Source organism: Gavia stellata, chromosome 4 (assembly GCF_030936135.1).
Source record: "Gavia stellata isolate bGavSte3 chromosome 4, bGavSte3.hap2, whole genome shotgun sequence".
Taxonomy (NCBI): Eukaryota; Metazoa; Chordata; class Aves; order Gaviiformes; family Gaviidae; genus Gavia; species Gavia stellata.
Window position 1 is genome coordinate 32,807,381 of NC_082597.1, and position 20,051 is coordinate 32,827,431.

General features: G+C 38.0%; 1 protein-coding gene across 1 annotated transcript in view; it reads left to right on the forward strand.

Moving 5' to 3' along the window:
* The window catches only part of CNTN1 (contactin 1), a 93,837-nt gene that overhangs the window by 45,170 nt on the left and 28,616 nt on the right, over positions 1-20,051 (forward strand). Inside the window, exons 14-18 of the mRNA XM_059816123.1 lie at positions 3,397-3,517; positions 8,213-8,371; positions 11,682-11,831; positions 12,647-12,717; positions 17,977-18,211. Of these exons, the coding sequence (XP_059672106.1) occupies positions 3,397-3,517; positions 8,213-8,371; positions 11,682-11,831; positions 12,647-12,717; positions 17,977-18,211 (736 nt within the window). The remainder of the gene's footprint in view (positions 1-3,396; positions 3,518-8,212; positions 8,372-11,681; positions 11,832-12,646; positions 12,718-17,976; positions 18,212-20,051) is intronic.

A 20,051-nucleotide genomic window follows, 5' to 3' on the forward strand; every position in this document is an offset into this window, starting at 1 on the left:
ATACAATACCATATCCATGGGTTGTTGATTTTTAAATTATGTTACATTTTCCCATCTGTTTTTCATCATTTAGATTTTAAGACCAAGTTCCCATATGGGAAATTAACGTTAGAGCAAGTATATGAGCACATCATTAATAAATATAATAAAGTATTTTAATTAAAGTGCTTACCTAGGAATTAATGAATACTAAGACTATTAAGAATTTGTAATCATTTGTTATTGGTGTAATAATACGATTATGAGGATTCTAAGTTTGTGCAGTTTTTCTAAATCTTACTGCTTTGCCCAACCTTTGCTTATGTTTATTTGCAGATGAAAGTGCAAGCAATGATCAGAGATTCACAGGCAGTGTGGTTCTTTCTAGGATGACATTTAGTGTTAATAAACTAAAGGTTTATACGCAGCACTCAGAGAACTGTTTGTCTCTTTTATTAAAACCAATAAGAACAAAATGAAAAAAAACCCCAGGAACTGAAAACTCAAGGAGTTTGAACTGCTGCTGCTGCTTTGTTGTAATTTTTTGGAGGGCAGAGGAGCAGGTAGCCGCCCTCTCTGCTTCCATAAAAGTACTGACACTCCCACTGATTTTTCTGCCTGAAAGCCATTGACAGCATTGCTTAGCCCACTGTAGACAAAAAAGGCTTACGTGTGGTTAGTCAGGCAGCCAACCAGTGTTCGCTTATACAGTGATCCCCACAGATTTTCAAAGGATGCTGTCCTTGAAGGCAGTTCCCCTGGAGTTCTCATGAATAAACTGCGGGGGCACCTACACAGAAATGCCACTGTCCCAGACTCGCCTCATCTCTGTATCCTGCATGCACTTTAGCAAATTAAATTAAAAGCCCTGTCATATTAGTCTTGAGTGAAAAGTTTGAAAAAATATATATACATGGACATAGTTTAATAATAACTAAAAGCGAAATGGTCAGAAATGTATCAAGAATATTGGATTGTTCACTGATCCAACTAATCTGTTTCATCATTGCTAACAGCACCTGTGTCACTCAAAAATTGAAAAGGTACAGTGTAACCTGCATTTGTCTCTGACCCTATGAGGCAATCAGATGAAGTATTGCTAGCCAGAATCAAGAAGTATCTTTCATGTGTGCTTGATTCTTCTTTTATCCAATCACTGGTTTTCCTCAGTAGTTCCTTAAAGATGTGAATTCTTATGCTGGACCACAAAAATTGGTGTTAACAGATTTCAGTTTGTGCTGAAATTTTATGCTAGAATTTGAAGCTGGCATCCAAAATCCTCGCTGGAGTTTGGAAAGGGATAGTTTTATTTGGCTATTTTAATCTCCCCTAAATATAGACTCTAAATTGGCATTCTAGTTTCAGAACATTTGGAAAAGATTTAACCTTACTTTTTTTCCCCCTCCTTTTCAATCGGGAAACATAAACTGGATGACACAGCTTTCTTTCATTTCTTCAGAATGTCTAAATGGAGAGACACTAATGGCAGCCCATAATCTTTGAGATTGTATTGAAGGTCTTTGTTGTTGCCTAGAATCTTCCATGATGATAGCACTAGTTCTTACACCTAAGTATTTAGCAATTTTTTTTTTTACGTACCATTTAGCGTCTGCATTCCTTTTGTTCCTGCATGTGAAGGTTTCAGGATTGCAGTGAGTCATCTCAGTGTTGTTTTTTTTTTTAAAGTATTTCTGAACAATCTGCAGTGAATTAGGAAATCTGAACGTTGCCCCTTTCGGTATAGTGTGGTATAAACCCATCTGTTAACCTTTTGTAACATTTTGACTTCCATGAAAGCGATCAGATATATTTTGGAGAGAACGTTTGGATTTTTTCTGAAATACCTTTAAGACTAACACATGTATAACCCTGTGATTTAACCTAATAATCTTTTTCTGGAATAAAATGTGGGATAGATAAGCAAAATATTTCAAGTGTGTTATTTTTAAACATTTATGTAAATGTCTTAACATAAAATGTGGTTTTCATTAAGAATAGCTGTGGTGCATATAGCAGTCTCTGTTCTACTTCTTTTACAGGTGCACATCTAGTTACCCAGTGGGTTCACAGAAGCGTCATAGGACAAAAATGCTTTATTCAGTTTGCCTACCCATGAAACCACGGGTAGCAGCAGATAGTGGACCTTAGAGCCATTGGAAAACAGAGCTATGTATTTTCCCAGTAGTCTAGCATTGCTGAAGAATGCTGAGGAAGGATTAGGGTCTGTGATGATGATGATGATGATGAGTGCATGAGCCTTAGTGAACGGTAAATTGCTTCCCTGGAGGTCCTGCTGCCGTTTGCCAGGGAGCAGCCAGAGCTGAGCCGAAGGGATGGCATGGCCGTCAGGGCAGGGAGGGGCCTTGCCAGCAAGGGCCCTGTCCCACAGGGCCCGAGGGAGGGGAGCAGGACAGCTCTGGTGGTGGCAACCAGGGCCGGGCAGGGCCCAGGGGTGGCTGGGCAGGTCCATCGTGAAGAGGCCGGGTCATGGTCGGGCGGGGAAGTTAGCTGGCCGCTCAGCAGGTCAGGACCAGCAGGGCCCACGGCCAGGCTGGGCTGCGCCATGACGGGAGCCGCGGTTCTGGCAGGGCCCGAAAGGCAGCGTTTCAGCTCAACAGCAGCTCCCGCAGCAGGGGGTCGGCCCTGGCTGAGGCCTCACTGCAGCGCTGTCTGTGTGCGCCCCATCCCGGGTCGCCGAAGGAAGGGGCCGCCCTGGGCTGTGCTGTCTCGGGGCCGTGCCGGAGCCCCGGCGGCCCAGCCGCCTGCCACGGGGGTTATGGTTACTGCCGTTGTCCTGTCCATCGCCAACACCGCTGCGCAGAGCCCGGGCTGGCCTGTCCTCTAAGGAGCTGTGACACGTGTTGAACATTATTGTTTCTTCACAGTCGCTGCATTTTAGTATCCCTTTAGTGCATGTCTATTTAGGCTGTGATTGTAGCCTCTCTGCAGTAAAAGCGTTTGTACTGCTTTAGGCTTGTAAAGGAAGAGCCAAACAGTGTCCTGCTCTGTTAGTAGGACTCTATGACATGTTATCATACAAATGTGCAAAAAAAGGAAACACTGGTACAGAGGAATCATCTGACTGCTGTTTATGAAAAAGGTCTTGGCTAAATTTAATGTTTAGATATGGGCTTCAAATAGTAAAAGGGCAGTGTTGGCTTGTGAAAAATACATTTACTCAGACATCTGTTTTTTTCATGTCTGGTAAAGAGCAGCATCTCTTCAGGAAACACAGGACACTTTCTACAGCTGTCATATAAATCAGATGTATCTTTGAGGGTGATTCATGCTCAAAGTAAGCACTCGCTCTTTGGAAATAGCAACCACAGTGTATCAGTTGGGAGGGATGTGTAGATAGGTATCACATAGCTGTACAGAGATGTTTACCAGCTTCACTGAGTGCTATTTTTGTAACAGATTAAATCCAATGGTGAGCTGCTCATTAAGAACGTTCAGCTGCGGCACGCTGGGAGGTACATGTGCACTGCTCAGACGATTGTTGACAACTCCTCGGCTTCGGCTGACCTTGTGGTAAGAGGTAAGGTTCTCCAGGTAAAACAGAAATGTGGCTGGTTTTCACCTAGACAAGCAGAGTGTTTCTGGCTGTTTACAGTATGTTATTTCTCATCAAGAAATGTCAGAAATAATAAAAATGAGAAGTGCACGAACATGCAAAGTCCTTAAAGTCTACTCAGGGTACTGATTCTATTCCAGACGTTTAGAGGTCTAACTGAACCTCTGTTTTCCTGAAAAGCAATAAAGATTTTTTTTATTATGGGTATTTTCCTTATGTTAAAGTAATTTTTAGACAGTTTAATTTGGTGTTCATTATTAAAAATAGATTTTAAGTGTCATTTCAATGTATCCACTGTATAACATTTTTAAGAAGCCAATTCTGTTTTCTCGTAAAGCTTTATAAATATTTATAAATATTTATAAAGCTTTTATAAATTATTGTGTATAATACTAGGCCTACATTAAAAAGATTCCTAGTTTTCAAATGGCAGAAACCAGGACATTTGGGATTAAGGCTGTCACTCCATTGTTAACTGATTCATGTCTGTTAAGTGTTACAGCAGTCTCCAAACAATGTGCTTGCTCATACAGTACTATACTACAAGATCTGTCTGGTTTAAATAGCGTGAGTTAATTCATGTCCTTTGGGCATTTTACTCTGTTTTGTGCCTCCAGGTATAACATGTTCTGAAGTGGTAATGCTCTGTAACGCTGACAATTCAAAGCAGACATAACTTGGACTTGGACTTCATTGCTGTCATGTTTTGCCCCATGTTCCAGTTATACTATAGAGCTGTATAGCAGCTGAAGTATAGTTTGTGCCTTGATTCTGAATTTCTGTCATCTGAGGATGTTGCGGACTTGAATATTTCTGTATTTAATTTTCGCTGGGTATTAACAGCCAGTGAAATGTCATCAGTTTTGGATGAAATGTCAAAGTAAATATGATAAGTGGTGAAACTGTAGAATTCATCTGCAAAGAAAAAGAGAAGGGTCTGTTCATGTGCCTTAGTATTATGTAAGCAATTCCTTTTAAAAATAAAAAGAGAGACGAGGTGCCTTATCAAGCTTCTGATTCTCCTTCCAACCCAGTAATTATAATTAGAATCATTGTTCTGAGATTATGTTGTGGAAGAAATTAGCATTCATTTTATGCTCAACATTTGGGTTTTAATACAATGAACACAGTTCTGCTTAGTGCTGAGTAATTCTCACTACCATTTTTGTCAGTGGAAGACTCAGCGTCTTACAGGGGCAAGGTTAAATATCTGATGAAATATGACAAAGGTGACATTATAGTTTCACTGCATTGGTTGGCAGAGGCAACAGCAAAGTATGAAAACACAGAGCTAGGTTCCAGAGCATCTCATCAATGAAGCAGTAAAAGATAGCCACTGATCTTGCAGGCACATGAAGATATTTTGTCTGTCCACAAAACAATTTAACAGTTCATATGTATTGTCCTATTTGATCTTAGAGTCTTAAAATTGCTGTTGTGTTCAGGAGAATTGCAAGTGATACTAGTACACTGAAGACTGTCAGGCCCTGAGTGCACCAACAGGCCTTAATGACCCTGACCAGCCTCACCCAGGACACCCACCCATGCAACTGTCGATAGAGCCAGGAGACTCATTAAGCTCAGCCCTGGACCTTCAGCCTGACTGGAGCTATGTTACAGACATGCCTGCTTCCAGTTCTGTCTCTGGCCCTGCCTCCTGGATGGGCTTCAGACCTATGCTGTAGGTAGCTTGTCTCCTGGATAAACTGCTTGGACACATGCAGTCACCTGGATGCACCTGATTCATTGCTTGGAGTACCTAGGACTGCCATATCAGCACCTGGCTGTCCCTGCTACATTCAGACCCTGCAGGACTGTGCCCCATTGTTGAAGGAACTGCCAACCCTGGGTTTACTCGTGGATCCTGGCTCAGCTTTCCTGAGGGAGCAGATGGCCCTTAGTGTTTCCTGACACTTGCCATTTTCAGAAACTTTGATAGTGAGGTGAGAAGCTGTAAAAGATATCTCCTGAAGAATGAAGGAAAGAAAGATCTTGGGACTGATGAACCTTTCCATACGTTCCAGCTTGAGGGCTTCTGAAGTGAACAGTCTTGCAGGAGAACGGGTCTCTCGGGCCTTACCTACCTGAGTCCTTAGAGCTGGGCTAGCAAATACGCACGTTACCAGGGTGGAGAGTTGGCTAACAACCCTCATCTTAAAAATCAGCTCTTAGCAACAACTTCTACTTTGTGCATCCTCTGCGAAGAGTAAGAAGCTGTTTCCACATGCAGTGATATATTTAGTCCTTACCTTGAAAGGGAGGTCCAAGGACAGATAATTAGTAGATTGGTTCTCAATGGCAAGATTTGAACTTTAAAAGAAGTTGGTTATGAGCAATCCAGTAGTCAACTGATGTACATTTTTGCAAGGATACTAAATGGGAGCTATTCTTGGATCTTAGGAGAAGAAACAATCAGGAATGAGATTGTCGAAGTCATAGACCAATAGGTTGTGTACAGTGGTCACGCTTACTTCTTTTTAAGCAATGGCATATATATTCGTTGAGTAACCAGTCTAAAATTGAATACTTTTGGAGTCGGGAATGGAATGGCTTGCTTGTTAGAAGGGTAAATTCATTGAGACAGAGGAACAACAATATATGGTAGTATATTTGTTTGATTAAGTTAATTTCATTTGGTTCCTTTTGCTCAGATTTATGGAGAAAATAAAGAGCTCAAGAGCTGAAGATGATACATTTGGCACACTGTGTGTTTAGATCTGATGTAGAAATCTCATTCCATTCTTTTCGTTGAGCTGTTTTTGTTTTGGCTTTGGTTTCTCTGTAAATACTGCAGAGAAATATATCCTGTTATTTCTTGTTGGGTTTTTTAATATGCTCTGGGACTTGTTCAATCAGATTGTTGGATAATTACCTGAATCATGTTGGCATATTATTATCTCTGAATGTGGAATCAGAAAATACTTCTCAATAGTTCTAATGCATTGTCTCTGTTTTTACACAAGAGTTAATATATATGTGTATCATATAAAACAGAAGCATAATTACAAAACTGGAACAGTAAATATGAAAAGGATGATCTGAAAACAGCTATAGGCCAAGTTTGTAAGTAGGTACTAAGCTTTGGATTACAGAATTCTGTAAGTCTGAGGTTTTTTAGCACAGCTTACAGAACATTGTGGTGTCTTTTACAGATGAAGATTCCTATACTCACACATGTGTGTGCCTGCATCACTCCCTTCTTAGCTTCGTAGTCTATGAAAAAATCATCTGTGCCTGCTGATCTGAACACTTTACCATCTCTTCTGGGGACCAAGGCAAAATTTTTAAATTTTAAAATTTAAAAAATGCATTTAGAAAAATGCAAGCATTCATACCAGCAGTTTTTGTCTCTTATTATTGTTCAGAAATAAACCAGATGAGGTCTGGTGAAGACAGGTAATATCATTCATTAGGTTTGGTGATACACCTGGAAAAAACAAGAAAGTTTTGGGAACAGGCCTATCTCTGCAGATCTGAAGTACAACTAACAAACTTAAAGCCAAATAAGGATTGAGAATAATTGCTGTTATTTTAGCATAGCTATTTTAAGTAGTTGGTTTGAGCAGAAATAGTATTTAATACTTGAAAAGCATAGAGATGAGACTGTGAACTAGTTTAGGACAAGCAACTTCTACCTGTAACAATTTAGCTGGGTGTTGGGAGCATAGTAATGTGCCATCAAGCCAACATCTGTATTTAGTTCATGCCTTTTATATTCAGTAGAGCTATGAATTTTGAAATTAATCTTTGCAAGTATCTGCTTTTTGAAGAAAAAGAAATTACTCTTTAGAAGTTATTTTATAGTCCTTCTTGATGATCAAGCCTTGAAAGGGCAGATGTGGAATGGCTGTTTTGTGAGAAATGTTTTCCCTTTGACAGCTTAATGCTTCTGTTCCTTGGTGGTGGTCTTTGTGGGGTTATTCTGGTGCACAGAGATTGTTTGATTTCACCCATGTAGTTCACAAGACTGCTTTTAGTTCAGTGGGTGTAGTGGATTCCACATTTTGGCATGGATTTTTTAAATTCTTGTTGTGGGAAAGCTTTTGTAGAACCGTAGAGAAACATTGCCTAGTTCTGCTTTCACTCAGGTTATATCAGTCTGTAGGAAGTTTGAATCTGTTTGTGGGTTTACTGCATTGGGGTAATGTGAAGGCCAAGAGAAATGTGAAGAGGTCTATAGAAATGTCTTTCAAGGAATGATTTTTCTCCAATATAAGTCACAAGATTTTCCATATAAATTGCAGCCAAAGCCAATATGGCTAAGCAGAAGTGTAGATTGAATGTGGGCCACCAATCAGGTCATCATTAGGTGGAATTTAGGAAGGAAGACTTTGTGTATTTTTTCTGACTCTGAGTTCACTGTTGTTTGAAAAAAGAGCAACAACAGTTTCAAAGTATCATTTTTTCGCTTAAGAAAATCTCAGTATTACTATTTAGGCAGGAGTCGTGAAAGTTTCATTTGGTAGTTGTTAGATGCAAGAGCACTTACCCTCTAAATCACTCTGTAGAATATGAAAATGTATACATACATTTTCAATCTGTTCTTAAGTAGAAAGTGAGACTCGAAGCCCTTGTATCTGATAAATACAAGTAAAGTTAGTGAAATTTCATTTTCAGAGTATTTAATTTGTGAATTGAATTACCAATTTTTTTTCTCAGGTCCTCCAGGCCCTCCCGGCGGTATAAGAGTAGAAGAAATTAGAGACACTGCTGTAGCACTTACCTGGAGTCGTGGAACAGACAATCATAGCCCTATTTCTAAATACACTATCCAGTCAAAAACCTTTCTATCTGAAGAGTGGAAAGATGCCAAAACAGGTAACAGTAATGCCAGAAATAATAAAGTCAATAGATTTTAAAGTGTTTGATTGTTAGAAAGCTTGGCTAATCAGAAAATAGTGACAATAAAAGGAAACCAGGGATGCTATTAATGTCTGCTACAGGGTTTGGGAGCAGGTACCGTCCTGACAGTGTGTTTTCAACAGCTTTGTTCCCAGCACTGAACTGAATATTAAGAAATACAGGAAAGAACGGGCCAGAGTTTTTAGCTGTTTTTTGTGTCATTCCTTGTTGCTTAAAACATTCCACATCAACTAATAGAATTGTAAAAAAATATTTACAGGTTAATTTGGATGACAAACAGATGTCTTCATTTCTTTATTTGTTATGCAGAAAGTTGGTTAAAATTGTCTGCTTTTTTCTAGGAGCAGACTATGTTCCAGTTGCGTTAAAACTGGCACCCCTAGAGAAAACATAGCTAAGATTATCCTTCTAACCACTGGATGTCATCATTGTGCCACATAATTGCAGTTGAGGAGACACCTAACCGAACACAGAACATGCTAATGTATATTTCTTTGCAAGATTTAACATAAATGCATAGATTATGAAAATATTTTTAAACTACTGGTATCTTTGAATGTTTTATGAAGGATAGCATTGCTACAAGCTATATGGAATTATCCTATCAATATGATTCATTATGCCACCATAATAAATTATATCTCAAGTGCTTTTCTGTGGAATTAGCACATCACATAGTCAGCATTACTAAATAGTAAGAATATTAATAGTTTCAGCTATTGTCTTTCATTTAAGTTGTCCTTTGAAACTACAGAGATAGGTGTCTAAGAAATGGACTTTGACATACTGACCTGAAAAGCTCCGTTACATTTTTGGAGTAAAAAGTTAAAAATACTAGGCCTACTGCCTTAAATCATACTTCTCTTGTAGAAAATGTAGTATATTTGGCTCTATTGTATATAATTACCTCAAACAGCCAGCACTAGTATATGAGTTATGTTAAAGTATCTTGGAAAAAAAAATGTAAGCTTCCACAGTCCCTTCCTATCATTTATATCTTGTTTTATAGTTTCTGTAGAATAGATTTCTTTGAACTCTAAAAAAATAATTAATGTAGAAATTAGAGGTGTTCAAATAACTGATGATTTGCTTCAGTGTCAATATATGTGGGAGGAAGGTTCCTTTTAGATCAGCCTCTGCTTTTTTCAGGATAAATTGTATTTTATTTCCTATTCTTTTTTTTTTTCCTTTTTAATTTTAAAAAAAAAAGGAATTGGGAAGAAAGGAGCTTATAGGAAGATACAGGCAGAATTTCTAAACAGGGTGGCAGCTCTGATACTGCTTCCCTTTGTACTACGTGTCACTAGAACTAGAAACGTGTAGCAGATACAAGTGTTGGATTCAGATCTTCGCTCTGTCTGGTTCAGAGCATACACTTGAACCCATCTCTCTCACTTCTCACGAAGACTCCCTACTTGCAGTGTTATAGGAATGATGGGATACACTTCTCTGCATCTCTGAAGTTCTTCTGCTTCACAGAATTAACAAGATAGTCATTGAGACACGCAGTCAGACCTTGAGTCTTATCCTGTAGCATGTTGAGTAAGATTCACATCTTGAGTGGAGCGGGGAGGAATCTATATTGTTAAATTCCTTTTTTAAAAAGCTAGCAGGAAAGAGATAAATTATTCAGTTCTGAAAAGTTGAAATGAACTATTCTGGTGTTTTCAAAATCATTGCTTTTTCATTTGAACCACACTGAGTAATTTTGATTAATAGACGATTCCCTCAAAAAATAGGTAAAATCACCATAGCAACCATCACTGGCACCACTGCAAGCTTTTACTTAATTTCTGGGCTCCTCCCAGTTTGGCTCAGTGTTCACTTTCATATGAAAGAAGCATGATGAACAATCCAAATTGATCTCTCATCAGTGTTTAGGCTATCATTTAATGCTGCTAATTTTCAATGTGTGGAACAAGAAATGTACTTTGGCATTGCACTTTGGAAATATTGTAGTTATTATTGCTACTACCATTGTTCCCAAACCAAATCATTCATCTCAGGTTGCATAATATTGACTGTGTTTTATGAAAGATGTGTATTCTACTTCACAGTGTGGAAATATGTATGGATGGGTTATGTAATAAGTTGTTTACATTTATGTTGCTCTTTCCACTTAAGGGGATCAGATTCTCATAATGTTGAGTATTCGTAATTATTCTGGGAATTTGTGGCACAATAAGATTAAATGAAGAGATTGAAAGTAGCCCAGGAAAAGGAATGCCAAATTGTTATATATATGGCTTGAATGCCGTAGGAGGTTTTCAATGGCTCTATTGACTGGACAGAAAAATAATTTGAGTAAGGATGAGAAAGGGTGGTGGGCAGGTGGAAAGACAATGGAAAGTGCTTTTCTTTCTCCTTCAGGGCTTCACTTTGGAATGAAAAATTTGATGATCATTAGGTAGAGGAAAGTTGTGTCACTATCCAGTGCTTACACTGCCAGGCCTGGGGTTTTTGCAGCTATTGCATTCATATTTTAATTCCAAATCAGCTGCCTTCCCAGTGCAGAATATCTCATTTCTCATCTCCCTCTGAACCCAGGACTCTAATTTGACAAACAACTTTTGGCCCACACAATGAATGAAAATCCTCTGTCTTTCTATAACTGCAGACAGCTATAGAGACAACCCCTATTGTCTGTGAATTGTAGATGGACACTCATGAGTTACTCATTTTATTTATGACAAAGAAGCTCATCCTTATGACAATAATAAGTCTTTTTGCAGGAATTACAAGAACACTTACCTTTGTTGGATCAGAACTAGATAGCAAATTGTAACATGCTTTCTAATAAGGTGCACCAAAATATGACCACATTTTATAAACCACTCTATCAATTGATCGAACCCTACATTTCCACGTCTAGCCCTTGTTTATATTGTGAATTTTTATTTTACTGTTTCTGCATTCCAGATTTCTCATTGCTTTTGTCTGTAGGTAAAATTAAATTCTACAGCTACAATATGTAATTAGTAAGGATACCTCATAACTACATGTACTTCTTTTGCTAGTTCACACCCAGTTAAAACTTACAAGTCTATAAGGGTTTATCCAAGATAGTGTCATGGTTTTCAAATTCCCAGTCACTGCTGTGAGTACTCCTTGTAAAATGTGGTATTCCTAACATACAACATCAAGTTTCCTTCAGTTGGCTATGTGTGGTTGCAGAATAGTGGTAGTCTTGCTGAAATCAACCACATTGTTGGCTGACCTTATTGCAAAAATGCTGTTTTCTAAAGCAATTTCTTATTTTTTTTAGAACCATCAGATATTGAAGGAAATATGGAATCTGCTACAGTGATTGATTTAATTCCATGGATGGAATATGAGTTCCGAATAATAGCAACAAACACTTTGGGGACAGGAGAACCTAGTATGCCATCACAGAGAATTAGAACTGAAGGCGCTCGTACGTAAAAAGAAAATGTCAAGTTTTTTAATGTGCTTCTTAATTTTCACATTTTTATTAATCAATTTTGTAATTTTATTTTTTATTTGAAAAAAGCACTTTGTAAGATGCAAGTCTAGAGAATATATTTTCAGCCACACACTACTATAGATTTTAGTAAGTAAATACCAGACTGTCCAGATGTGATAGCATCAAAGCAGACAGGAAAGAAACATTGTGATACAAATGGCAAATTTGCCTCCATTGCTGAAACAGAATCATACTGTATCTTTCAGAGGTTCGCCACTGTATCTATCTAGGTTGTGTGTGTATGAATGCATTCACATGCTTGGGACCAGGGTACAGGACTTAGGAAAAAACATGCATGTGTTTAACAAGGAAAATGTCCATTTCCTATGTTGAAGTACATGGAACTAATCACAGTCTGTTAAGGTAAATACATGTGCAGGTTCTGGGTGCTTGAGCCCTTGGCATACCAACATCTGAGGAAGCATAAGAACAATACACAGTGCTTCTCTAAAGACCTATGAGGAATGTTCCATTTCTGAATATTCAATTAAATATTTGTAGAGAATATGGTTGAAAAGAAGAATGATTGCTAGCTATGGTTAGAACTGGCATGTTTCCTGCAGCAGTAGCTATACGTTAGTCTTGGCAAGACCACAGACTCTCACAGCTATTACGGACTATCATTATTTTAATTGTGTGTGCCACGTGTGCTCATTGGCCCTGATGGTAAAAAGAAAAGTAAATAGTGATATTTTTACTGACTGCATACTTTGTAGTCATTTTTCTTGTCTATTCTATTTTTCTAGCTCCTAATGTGGCTCCTTCTGATGTCGGAGGAGGAGGGGGAAGTAATCGAGAGCTGACAATAACGTGGATGGTAGGTATTGCACTGAGATGGCACAAAACCTAATCTTCCTTGTGTCTCATCTTGCTCCTCCTGAAACCCATGGATGGTTTGTCACTGGCTTCTGTGAGAGCAGGATTTGTACACAGTATCTATAGGTTTTCAGACTTTTCTTATAAAAATACATAAAAAGGAATGAGGAAGACAATATTTTAGATGTTTATGTATTGGACATTTCTAAAATATGATCTAAAACTTTCTCTGAGTATGTTTCAAAGAGATTGAAACACATACTGACTATGATAATGCATTGATGTAACTGCATTTGAAAATTCTGCATATTGTATCTTTCTTTGAGCCTTTTTTTAAGTTACAATCTGAATAGCATGCAGATTTGATTACTACAACTAACAGTATAACATCTTAATTATGACTTTAATATGCTGTGCACAGATTTACAGGCTTTATTAAAAAAACCCAAAACATTGCCATTCTGTAAACTAGCCTGTCATAATTATTAACAGGAATTTTAAGGAAATTCTTGTATATTGTCATTTTATAAGTTTTATTTTATGCTAATGTGACTGGTAACACGAAATGACGTTGCCTCATACCACAGTTTAGCCATTTATTGAGATCCACGTACTGATGTTATTGTTCTTTACCTCAAAGCCATTAATTTTTCTTTAATGATTATGTATTAAGCAAAATAAAGAAAGGGGGAAGGGATGGAGATAAAATGTTAATCACAAAAATAACGGAATGCAAAGGTCAAAAAATTACATTTTTTAAAATTTACCTATACTGTGGGGAAAAAAAATGCTTCTGAAAACAGGGAAGAAAGGAAAAGAAACAAGAAGATAGGAAGAAAGCAAAACCCAGAGCAAGAGAGGATAAGAATTTATAAGCAAAGTTGTTGCGTAGGCAAAAGGTGCATGGAAGAGAGAGTTGAAGTCTTCTGAAGGATATTTGGGAGAGCTAGGGAGGAGAAATAAAGCAAAAAAAAGCCTGTAATCCGATTCATGTCAGAGCCTATCAGTATCCAGCAAAAACAGTTACAGAAGCATTACCTCTGGCAAAGAAAGATGATTAAATGTTATGCTTGAAAAAATTACCAAGTTTATCTTGCTAATGACCTCTCTGTTCACCTTCATAAGGCTATGAGGCACATAAGGCACATTATGCCGTTTGTGTCTTTTGGGGAATAGGTTGTTTCAGATGTAGCAGCTTATTTACCTCTATGAAGAGTGTCTTTTCTTGTGGGAAGTAATATAAAGATGACATAATTCCAACAGCAACTTTGTCATTGTTGTATAGGGATGTACAAATGAATGTACAAATTTTAATCCATATGAGTATTTCCTTCTTTTTGTACTTAAGATTGATCATACCTCTTTGGAAAAATTCTCAAGTATGACACAGAAATAGTCAGCCGTATATTTGGGCTAACACATTTGGGCTTTACTGTTTTGTTTTGTGGGTTTTTAAAATTCAGTTCAAAATAATTATTCAGTCTTCCTAAGTATTTTACCAATGAATTTACCTAAAAAAAAAATTTCTTAGTTTCTGAAAAAGGAAGATCTGCACTTCTGTTAAAATATATTGAAAAAGTTATTTCTTAGTTCCATTAACAATAGGTTAGGAAGTAGATGTATCCTAATTGGTTTGATTCTGATGTTTTTTCATTTTTAAAGAGCAAAAGTCAAACAAGAACACATGCAATGGACAGTTGCACAAGACCTAGATTTTATTATTTCTTCACAAGTGCTGTCTTATACAAACTTTAACAAACTACAGAGCTACTTCTTGTGTTGCATTTTCAATGCAGTGAAAACTTGGCTGTGATCAAATGAAAAAAGAAAATTAGAACCAGGAGAACAGTGACTAATGCACGATCTGAAGTACAAGATCATTTCAGTCTTTCCTATACGCCCAAGTAGATTTATATTCCAATTATTTCTCTTACCTAATGTCATGCTTTTTACATCTGTTCTGTAATGAGTAGCTCATTTAGTCAAACAAATTAAGCATGGCTTCAAATATTTACTTCCCAAGAATCTTCCACTACTGTGTCTAGCAAGTGTTTTTGAATAGAGGCAATAGATTTACGGAGCCTGTCTGACAGACATCAATATATCTATCTGTAAGGCTAAGATAAAGGTGTATATTGATTCTCCCAAATGTGCTGACATTTGCATATGCTACTCAAAGTAGTCCTTAATTAAGAAGAGAAGAACAAAATGTATGGCAGGTTCACATGTTGCTGCCAACCCCCTTTCAGCTTTTGCTATGATTCATAAGCCCAGGTTGAATGAGACAGCCAGAGATGCAATCAAAGCTCTTCTGAGACTTGTTTTGAAGGAAGAACTGAGAAAAAGAGTTAGGAGTGGCATGCCCATTCTTCCTCATTTTTCCCCATTTGTCTTCCCCTTTTACGTTTTGTTTTTCGAAGTTTTTAGTGGATACTACAAACTCTTCAGCTACTTAAGCCTACTTATTATGTGCAGCCATTGGAGGGCAAGCTGCTTTCAACATTTTATTTAAGACCTTCCAAAATATAATTTTTGAATGCCAGTCCTGGCTTTCTAAAGTTTGCTCTGACTGAAAATAATTCTGAGACTAGGGCTGCATCCAGGCTGCTTACTTTGGCATATGAGATGTGATTCTGGTTTATTTTAAGCAGCTATATACAATGATAGATTCAGAAGATGAGCTATTGAAGATGACCCAGTCCGTGAAGTCTTCTAGTTTTTGAATTGCAAGGTTGCCTATGATTCTAAACTTAGGTAAATGAAGGTATGGTAGCTGTTCTGGGAAACTAGGAATCCAGTGATGTCCAGTCAGACCTGAGGCAGAAAACAAGCTAAGACATGAGTTATACCTCATCCAATCGGTACACTCAGAATATGCCTGACACACAAAAAATCAAGTACATAAAACAGATTATATAGTTGGGGTTTTTTTCATAGCTGATTTGTAGTTAGAGTCTTCACCTGGTGGCTTGTGGTTAGCGTCACAACTGGAGACCAAATATCCATCTCTTTTTTGGCATGAGGGGTTTCTCAAATTTCATCTGCTGGCAGTCATCTTAATTACCAAATATACTTAAGTCATTCATGTGTTCTGAGAAGTCATGTTGTAGATAGATGGGTATTTTCCACTGCCTAAAGTTCCATTATATCAGCATTTCACCTGTGTTCCCCAGAAAAGCCAAAGAAGTTATGTATATGGAGACCTGCAGTCAGCTGCATCAGTCAGTTGTCTTCTGCAACATGGAGTCATGGTTAGAGTACCCATCCAGGAAGCAAGAGGCACTCAGTCTGGAAGTTTGTCAGTCCATATCCCATGTTCTAGAAGGGTCCCCTAACCCTAGTCATGGTGTGCTGAGGCCACTTTCCAGTTTTTGATTGAACTGAGCCACTGTTCTGCTAGAGATGCAGTTAAGTATGGGAAAAAAAGAACAGCAAGCAAGAGGAAACCTACTGGTTACTGAACTCTGCAGATGGTAAATCCTGTTGGATTCTGGGCCTTACTCCCACAGCTGGTTTTTGCTTGTATCCAGTGATGATCCCGTACTGAAGCACTGGTGTCTAGGGAGCCTCATCTAGAACCAGCTTTCTGTCCTCAGCCAGCTGAAGGCCGCCTGCTTTTAATATTGCTGGATTGTTATTCTTTTGACTTGAGCACTGATATTGCAGAGTGGAGAAACTTTACAGCAGCAACAGAGAAGACGGGATGCAATGGGGTCATAGCTGGCACACCTGGGGCAGGGGCCAGTTAACCTTAAGCTGAGTAAAGTCAGAAGTCCCAGCCTTTGCTCTGATTCTGTACATTTGTCTTGGAAGCTTTGTCATGAAGAAAAGAAGTTCCATCATTGTTCATGTGTCCTTATCAGACATTTTTCAAATTTTGATTTCCGACATCTGTGTTTGCCTTAATTTTTTTCTTGTTGTATTACGTATACTAGTGTTCTAATCCATGTCTTGTGTTTCTGAAGTCACAACTTAAATGTTTCTATTGTTCCAAAAATTCGGTGAATTTTCACCAGAATTTTCTTCTCAGAGAATCTTTGGAGTTCCATTCTAGCTTCAAACAGGTATGAACATCAAAATCTGTGAGACAGGGTTTTTTTTGCTTGTCCCACTATTAACACCTAAGTTTCATAAATCCTTGCTCAGAATATCTCCACACATGTTGGCTGAAGTGCTCCAGTAGTGGGCAAACACCTAGGGAGAATAATTACTCTCTGTTGCACTGCTCCAGGAACTTTGCCTCACGATAAGCTATTTCATCGCTGTGAGCTTTACAGTATGGGAAAAGGTGATGCAGGAAATTTATTTTCAAAGGATGCTTCTGGTCAGCCTTCAGGTGCACTGATGAATGACATGATTTTGGCCTGTTGGGTGCACTGTCTAATAGTTGTGGTAAAGGCTCTGTGGACTGAGGAGGGATCACTGAATGTAGAGATTTGGTAAACGAAGCAAAATTCATTATAGCAGATGGTCTTCTGTAATTTTGTATTTCCCAATATTTCCCAATATTCCTAGGTATAGGAAATCAGCTATAGTTTTAAGAAATATTTTAGATAGGTACCTTTAATGCTCATGCTGAAAGTGGGAGTCATTTCACTTAAACATACCAGTTAGAAGCTAGGTAGATGGTCTAAACCAGCAACTGGACCCACTCCATCATTGGTGAAAAGTGGTAGTATGAATCATTCTTTCAATGTGTCCTCTCTTCATGAGCTGTGCAAGTTGCCTCGGTGACCAGCTTTAGGTAAATTAATATAATTTAGGCCAGCCGTATAAATTTTCTCTTCTCTCTCTCTGTTTCGCAAGAATATCTATCTCCACACATGTGCATGGACCCATATACTTGCATAGTGTGTCTGTGTTCCATATCCACTATTACTTACTCCTTAAGAAAGCCTTTTTTTCTAGCTACAGCTGACAACAGTTTTAGTATACAATCACTCTTGTTTTCTTCCTGTAGGAGATAACATAATGTGTCTTGCACTGAGTTTGGATGAGGAACAAGATCTTAAAATGTTTTAGTAGCAGATATGCTACTACTGCAGATCTGCATAATGAAGATGGTGCACTTTTAAAGGAAGAGGGTGTATTTTTAAAGGGTGGGGGAGCAAACCGTAGAAGCAATCCAGGAGAAAATGGAACTTTAGTTCAGCATTTTAAAAATGCGCATATCGATGCTTTCTGTATTATTTATATTTCATTAGACATCCATTTGTTTAGTTGGCTATAAAAAGTAATGTTTTATCTTTTGCCTCTTTAGCCTTTATCAAGAGAATACCACTATGGCAATAACTTTGGTTATATAGTGGCTTTCAAGCCATTTGGTGAGAAAGAATGGAGAAGAGTTACAGTTACTAATCCTGAAATTGGCCGGTATGTCCACAAGGATGAATCAATGCCACCTTCAACCCAGTATCAAGTAAAAGTGAAAGCTTTTAACAACAAAGGGGATGGACCGTTCAGCCTCACTGCTGTCATTTATTCAGCACAAGATGGTGAGTAAAGGTTCCAGATAAGTTTTACACTGAGGGACAATATCAGCACTACCAACATCAGTAGAGAGAACCTGGTCCTTGACACTAATTAATATAGCAAGATACACCTTCAGCAAGGAGGGTTTATATTGCTCACACAAAATACTTGCAGTTGTTCTGAATAAACAACTTCAGACTCTATTTTCTATGCAATGCAGAGCACTTGGCTGTACTTGATTCAAGATTTTTCACACAGCTTGTTAAAAGATTTAATAATTTCTAAAAAAAAGAAATTCTCATCTTCATACTTGTTACCTAAAACATTTACATCATTATCCAGCAATATGTCTGTGATCTTACATATGTATTTGACATGGGTATGGGTTTTTTCTTCTTAACAGACCACACTAAAGCCTATTATTCAAGTACATCAGTATCAGAATTTAGCCCAAAACTTGTGAACGAATGATAGTTCAGTTGTATCTAGTTATATTTCAAGCATGTTTAGAGTCTAATATAAATTATCGCTGCCACATTCTTTATTCTGGTTTCAATGTTAGAGCTATCAAGTGAATAATTTAATGAAACCTCTTTGACATTTCACTAAAATCTTTTTCTTAATTCTTGCTGGAATTATTTCACATGCTGTGATCTTTAGGATTCAAGTTTAAATGACATTTCCAAACTTAGCAGGAGAGAGAAAGCACTAGAAGAAGGTTTATCTTAAATCAGAAGAAATATATACAACATCCTAATTGCAACATAATCACTCAAGTCTGTTTTTAAAAAAATACGGTTTATTAATTTCTGCCAGAAACCCAAAGAAGAATTGCTCATTTTTTTTTTTTTCCATAGAGCAGAATCTCCTTCACAAAGCCAACAGATCCAGACCAAAGAGCCAAGAGGAGGGATGTGATAACAAGACCACATTCTCACCCTTTTGACTCTGTTCTTTACTCTGTGTACTTTATGGGACATTTATGTTCATGAGTCCCATTAACACTAATGGGAAATTTGCACACAAATCGCCCACACACAGAGAAAAGATAAAATAGTCCTTTTGTTTCTTACGATAATTGAGGATTCAAGCTAGCAGCACTTAGCTATCTGAAGAGGCTGATACGAAGCCTTTTTCTCAGAAAAGCATACCTTAGGATATCATCTTCAACAGCTGCTACAGCAACAGAATGGTTGTTTTGCAATTGTATAAATGATTTAGTAAATAGCTATGGTGTAATAAAAGCCCTATCTGCCAAATAACGGTTCAGTAGCCATACTTTCTCAGAGACGTTACCGACAGCTGACTGATAAGGTCCCAGGTGTTTATGTTGGGATTATGCTAACCATGTCAGGGATGGGAGTGTGTTTGTATAGCTTTCTAGGTTCAGAGACATGGCAGAGCCTAGTAGCTCCAAAAGACAGAAGAAATGCAAATGTGCAGTAGTGCCAGCACTTCAGTGGCTGCTGATGTTCTAACATAGACTTTAGCAAAGTCCAGACACTTGATAGAAACTCTTTAGGTTAAATGATGCCAGATCCAGGCAGCAAAAGGAATAGAAGCTCAGTGTACCTACTTCTTTACTTGGATTTCAAGTACAAGAGTCACCAAAACAGTCAGATTCACCAGTAGTACTCACAGCTCCTGTGCAGAGCCATGACCCTGACTACTGACCATATCAAATCCAGGAACTTCAGGGTTAGAAAGAATTTTTCCAATAGGTGTGATGAAAGTTATTCCAAAGAACATTCTGCAGCTTTCTGCTGGCATCAGGACTTGTGCAATGTCACCTCGGTACCTTGTACCATGCTTACTGGCTCCTAGCCTTAACTTTGTATAGTTACACTTAGAAGATAATGGTAT